The 6,208-nt window shown below is 38.0% G+C and overlaps 1 protein-coding gene across 1 annotated transcript; it reads left to right on the top strand.

Moving 5' to 3' along the window:
* Positions 1-1,728: 1,728 nt before the first annotated feature.
* Positions 1,729-4,871, top strand: LOC127882054 (uncharacterized). Its single transcript, XM_052430455.1, has 3 exons — positions 1,729-1,878; positions 2,296-3,645; positions 3,945-4,871. Exons 2-3 carry the CDS (start codon positions 2,303-2,305, stop codon positions 4,690-4,692), a joined length of 2,091 nt encoding a protein of 696 aa, XP_052286415.1. The 5' UTR covers positions 1,729-1,878; positions 2,296-2,302; the 3' UTR covers positions 4,693-4,871.
* Positions 4,872-6,208: the final 1,337 nt, after the last annotated feature.

Here is a 6,208-nt window from a genome sequence, read left to right on the forward strand (position 1 = left end):
ACCTTATCACCGCTTTTTTACGGAGGATTCCAGAGATAGTCGATGAATCACGGTTGATACCGGAGATTTTGATTTTGATGCTTATAGTGATCTCCCCATTCTATACATAGATGGTGACGTCACTACGTTATTGTCAGTAAGACCAGTGTGAGACAATGGTGATCTCCCGGCAATAGTAATTTACTCTGCAATTTGCGCTGGAATTAGGTTTTTGAGTACTGGTTCCCATTTTCGCATTGTGAACTATTTATAATGGCGGTGTATGCAAAACCGAAGACTATTTCTAAATCAGAGACGCCCTAGCAATCGATTATCAGCTTGTTAAATTCAGTAGCAACATAGCCAAATGCACACAGTTAAACAAAGAACGCCGTTAGAATAAGCATTTATACAAATTCCAAAAGTTTAACTGCAGTTGTCAATAACACACACGAAGTAAAGATATATATGAAGTAATTATAAACTTATCAACATGTGACAATGAGATGAAGTGTTTTGCATCGCAAACGTAACTAGGCAAAATGTAACTGCCATTTTTTTTTCGGAATTTTCTTATTAATGTGTATATTTTCACACTTGTGTCAAGCCTAACTGGATGGTGGGGCTGGGGCGGGTGAGGAGTGGTACCGAAGGCTCTCACGTGCTTCAGTTCCATCATCCGGGGCAGCTGCAGACTTTCTTGTATGTTTCTGTCGGACCATCACGGGGAGTACCCGTGTATGACCTGGGGTGGTTCGCTGGAGGCACCTTTTTGTTTTTTTAGTTGTATTTTACAATATCAGTTATTGATATTATATCACTTTAAGGAAGTGTGATTGGATTTAATAACATTTTTTATAATGATGAATATTAAACCTCTTTACAGTATTAATTCAGACCCGTTACATTTAGGATGGTGACAGTTTTCTTTGTTAAAATTGATTATTATTTCCTCAGTGTTATATATTTACACTATTATAAACGTGCAGACGTGAAAAGACTGAAACAGTTAAAATATTGTAATATTAAAACGTGCAGACGTAGTAAAAAGACTGTATTATAAATATCAAATAATTAATTTTCTTAATTCCTTTGTTAAAGTTTAAAATGTTTATCAATGTCACCATGTGTTGTATCAATAAATTTAAGGTTCTTTTAACGGGTACTTGGGGCGCTCTACACCCCAAGTTATGTGATGAATAAATTTTATGAAAAAGAAAAAAAAATGTAACTGCCATGTATAAGAAAGCATATGCTAGTAGTTAAAATGAGAATGTCATGTAACATTATGCATGGACTGGCGGATATTCCCTTCCATAGACCTTACGTGACGTTAACACGTTGTACAGCTGTAAATATTTAACAGTAACATAATAAATAGTCATATGTAGTTTAATTTCGATACATTTTTTAAATCTAAATGCACAATGCACATCCACGCAAAGACCATGGCGTGTGGATTTAAATGTCCCAAGCAACCAAAAGAACCCAAACACTACCCCAACATCGCTCTGAGTCAATGTATAAAATATGAACACAATTGCACTGAGTTTCAAAACTCAAAAAGTTTATTTTCCAGATGCTGAAGTTATTAATTTGTTTCGACATTGGTTACCGGTAATCGATTTGGCGGTTGAAAGCTTCAAGGAGTTTGATCGAACGACGTTCGTTAAAACGCTTATTCAGTGGAAATTAACCCATTTGTGAACGCATCATGACGTAACGTCAAATCGATCGCCTGACGATGTCACGACGCAACACCAAAACGTCATTTCCGCAAGACGTTGCTAAGGGCATTTCTTATGCGCTACTAGCTGCAGAAGAAACTACTATTGACTTTGAAAGGAATACACACGATTTGTATTAAATACTTATGTACAATGTCAAGGCATAAAACAGGTAAAATATTGGTATTAATAAATATAAAACGTCATTAAATATTTTTAATGAATTTATTCAATGTAACATACACACTTTGTTAATAGAAGTATTTAATTTGTCGGGGTTGTAGGACTGTTGAAACGATGCTTCGAAAATGAAATGTCTATAAAAATGCCATGAGTTTTTTGTCTTCCTTAAACTTTTATATTTAATTGCAGTTATGCCGGGGCTGTTAAGATTGTGTTTAAGCATTAAAAAAGATCGCTCCATTGATGTACTTTTTACAAATATAGTTTATAAATTGTTTTCTCTTTTTTTAAAAGTAATAATTCCGATGTATGTAATTATGCATTTACAGTTTTGAAATTAATTAAAATATATCAAATGCAAACTAATGTTAAATGTTATTTCTTTTATCGATTATCTTATTTCCAGAGCCAAAATGAGTTCAACAAGAAGTGTTAACCCGCCACGTTCCAGGATTCCTGTCCCGTTGGAAAGCGGAAACACATCGACAAAGCCAGTTAGAAGTGGAACACAATCCATGAGAACAAGCCAGCGTCCAATGAAAGCCACTCACGACGATAACGGGGTCGCGCATTCTTCAACCGCTAAGAAGGCGTTGAGTCCAATATATTCGGAATCCGAAACCAGTTCTCCTGACAGCAGCAAGCGTTGGAAGTCCATCCCTTTGAGAAGTAAACAAAATACCCCACGTTACAAACCCTCTATCAACGACAAGACCCATGAGTCGACACTCATTGCAAAAAACGTGAATCAGATGAAGTCTGAAACTAGCTTCAATTCATCGTTAGAGCCCAGAAGTTGTATTTCGATACCAGTCAAAGTTGAGTTCGAAATTAAAGTCAATCCGAAGTATGCAAACCAAAATAAAAGCATTGTGGACCAAGTGGCAAATAAACAATCCAACCACGGTGCCAGCTGTAAACGGACTGTAGCAAACATTAAGGACATACTAAAAACTGTCCTGACGTGCCTGAAAACAGGCAAGCATTTCGCCAAAGTCGACATTTCTTTCGATTTTAAGCCTGATTCTTTAGGTCAAAAACAATCCCTGCCCGGCACAATGCGCCGCCTTCCGATGCCCGTAGATATGAAGGACATCAGTGCAATAGATATCGACCTTGCAGTATGGGCGCCGAGATTCTTGGACATCAGTCATGCCGATAATGATATTCAATACGCAAAGAGTCCTATGGGCACTTTACATGATATGCAAGGGGTCGCCTTTACCTCGCGTGGTTCCCTTTTTACCCCGCTAATGTGTTCAACACCACGGGTCGACGAACTCATATATGGTGTATGTGAGACTATAACAAAACATGACGGTGTTAATTGGAGAGAAGCGGAGATTGTCAGTCCAGGAGAAAGATATCACTTGCAAAAACCTGCCGTAGCTATCTCCAAACGACCTGATAATGTGCCTCGGTTGAATATATTGGTATCTCCAGTTGGAAGAAATGACACGAGATTTATGCAAATGTTCGACGATAGCAGCGATCTGTCCACTGACAGGTCATTTACTCTGCAGCGTTCAATAGAAAACTCCTGGCAGGACTATTCGAGACCAATGATGCAAGTCAGACCACCATTTGTGCCACGTTTGAATTTGAGAGATTTGGAAGGGTTTGAACTTCATTCAAAGAAGAAATGTGCGCCCACTTTCCGTGCGTCTGATTCTCAGTCAAATGAGAACGTGCCAGTCTTCAAGAGGCATACATCTTTAAATAAAGACACAGGACAGCAAAAGGAACTCGTGCAAAGGTAAAAAAAAAACAAGTTGTTATTTAATTGTTTAAGTATTGTCCCTATCATTTTAAAGTCTAGAACACCATCTGCTTCGTTTTTTTTTCGTTACAATTTGTATTGCGTATTAACTCGAGTATAAAGTTATTTGCGTATCTGTAAACGTTACCTCGTTAAAAATTAATTATTATGAATTAAGCTAAGCCTTCAATGTACGACACCAGATTCACATTTAAACGTTTTGTTTTGTAAAACATTTTGCAATATGGTGTATGTAAAAAGACTCTGGGTTCATTTAATTTGCATTCCACTTACAGACAATCGCTGAAGAAACCCGTTGCCATGACAGCGTTTCGAGAACTGCATATCGAGCAACACAAAGCGCTAGCCCATTTACACGTTAACAATATTCGCTCTCTTCCCACCCTTATTCCTTCCCCAATCATTCGACCGTACGGCTCCACGGTTCGTGACGAGAGGAGATTCACATTTGTTGACACTAGCACACCAAAACTTGTTCAACGAGCCGACTATGATCGCAATAGCTTGCTGCCAAGAAACGAGAGATATCCGTCTTCTGAAAGCGGACTGATACGAAGCAAAGAAGCGGTACTGGCCTATAAAAGCCGTTTTAAAATTGGGTTCGGTTTTGTGCCACCAAAAGTGCGATTTGTTATCTCGAAAAGGCCTTCAACTTCAGCTGATGAGACCAACACTGGTCTGCAGGCAAGAAAGAGAATAAAGAAAGCATCGAAGCAAACTATAAACGTTGCTGTGAAAATCCCTCAAACCAGGATTCAAAATTACAGTAAATACAAGCATGTGAAATCGAAGATAAACACCGGCCTACGACAAGGGGATGCTATAGGTAGTTCTTCATTCGGGATCTACAGAAGACCCGAAATCGTGTCGAAAGGCAACAGGAATGCGAACGCAAACGTAGAGTGTTATGAAAGCCATCGTGGACAGAAATTACCTGAAGTGGCGACATCGCTATCCCCGAAACATAATGGACGTAACATACACGGACATAAACACGTGAAACAAAGTGACGTGTGCAATTAGTCTTCTAGGAGGCAAACTCATATTTGCAAACTTGTGCCGTTGCCAGATATTGAGAGCAAAGTTAATGGTTAGCTGTTGTGCATAGAAACGGGCAGATATTAACTGAAAGAAAATGTCGGACACGCGTGATTAAAATGTAATTATTAAAAATATTGCTATAAATAAACCGCTATGAATAACTGTGTTGTCTCTATATTTTTTACATTTAAATTTTATCATTTGTCAGGGTTACTGGTTGAATAAAAGTTTAAACAACATCGATTTACTTATTTCGAAATAAGCTTCAATACAAACATGAAAAAAGTATAAATGAGTACATCGATATTCCCGGTTGTGAATTCATACATACGTTGACCATAGAAAACTGTAATAGACACATTTGTAGATATATAATCAAACATGTAGCTCTGTAACAGTAACTATTTAAAGTAAAGTATATTAGTTTTCCCGATTATTTAGCAGGAGGTGCATCTTTAATTAGACCCATTTGGCTTTTCTGTCACTGATGTAAGTCCCAAATCAAGGCCAAAGGTCCAATATTTTGAATGCAATTTATTACACATGGCTGGGTTATAAAATGACTACATATAGTTATACTTCATAACAAAACAAAATTTCATGAACATGCCCACGATTAATCACCAATGGTCAATGTTGCAAGTAAAGTTCACTATGTAGATGCATGTATGTTGCAAATTTGTCCTGTACTTATCCATGTTATCATAATGTTTGCATCAGCAGTAATATCATACGTGTTAATTTAGCTAACGGATATAAAATAGTTCATCGTTGGAAACAAAACGATATGAGTCGCGTTCTGAGAAAACTGGACATAATGCATGTGCGTAAAGTGTCGTTCAAGATTAGCCTGTGTAGTCCGCATAGGCTAATCAGGGACGACACTTTCCGTTTTTATGGTATTTTTAGTTTCAAGGAAGCCCCTCCTTACCGAAAATCAAGTTAAGGCGGAAAGTGTCGTCCCTGATTAGCCTGTGCGGACCGCACATACCAATCTTCGACGACACTTTACGCACATGCATTAAGCAAGGCTCATATGTCGAACAAGAAACAGATGGCTACTGTATGGTTGATGTCATACATCGAGGTGAGAGTTCAACATTAAGCGCACATATATCAAAAGGTACCGGTCCGATATCAAATTCTCTCATGCATTGACGGATTTCGAGAGCAATTCACAAATCGTTTGCGTATTTTATAAACTTAATGTCGCACTAAAACCAAATCGCTAGATTTGGAATTAATCGTCATAGCTCTACATCAGTTGCCAAGCGGTGTGTGGGTGCATTTTAGCCGCGTTCCCTATTCCCTGTTTTTGTGTCGTGCACGGAGGTTTATCTTTCGCAACGTTTTCGAGCGAACATTCATATTTACTCCATTGTTTACTAGTTCTGAAGCACAGCCGAGCCATGAAATTTGACACTTAACTTTTTCTGATTGGAGGTAAGAAACATGTACGGTAGACACAGCAAAACGCTGCGCAGTTTTAATTACATTA

Source organism: Dreissena polymorpha, chromosome 5 (genome assembly GCF_020536995.1).
Source record: "Dreissena polymorpha isolate Duluth1 chromosome 5, UMN_Dpol_1.0, whole genome shotgun sequence".
NCBI classification, from domain to species: domain Eukaryota; kingdom Metazoa; phylum Mollusca; class Bivalvia; order Myida; family Dreissenidae; genus Dreissena; species Dreissena polymorpha.

Bases quoted from the DNA above. Each gene is read 5' to 3' on its own strand.
- LOC127882054 (XM_052430455.1), top strand. From the start codon at position 2,303: ATGAGTTCAACAAGAAGTGTTAACCCGCCACGTTCCAGGATTCCTGTC. The intron at 3,646-3,944 runs GTAAAAAAAAAA...TTCCACTTACAG, and splicing joins CAAAAGGAACTCGTGCAAAG to ACAATCGCTGAAGAAACCCG.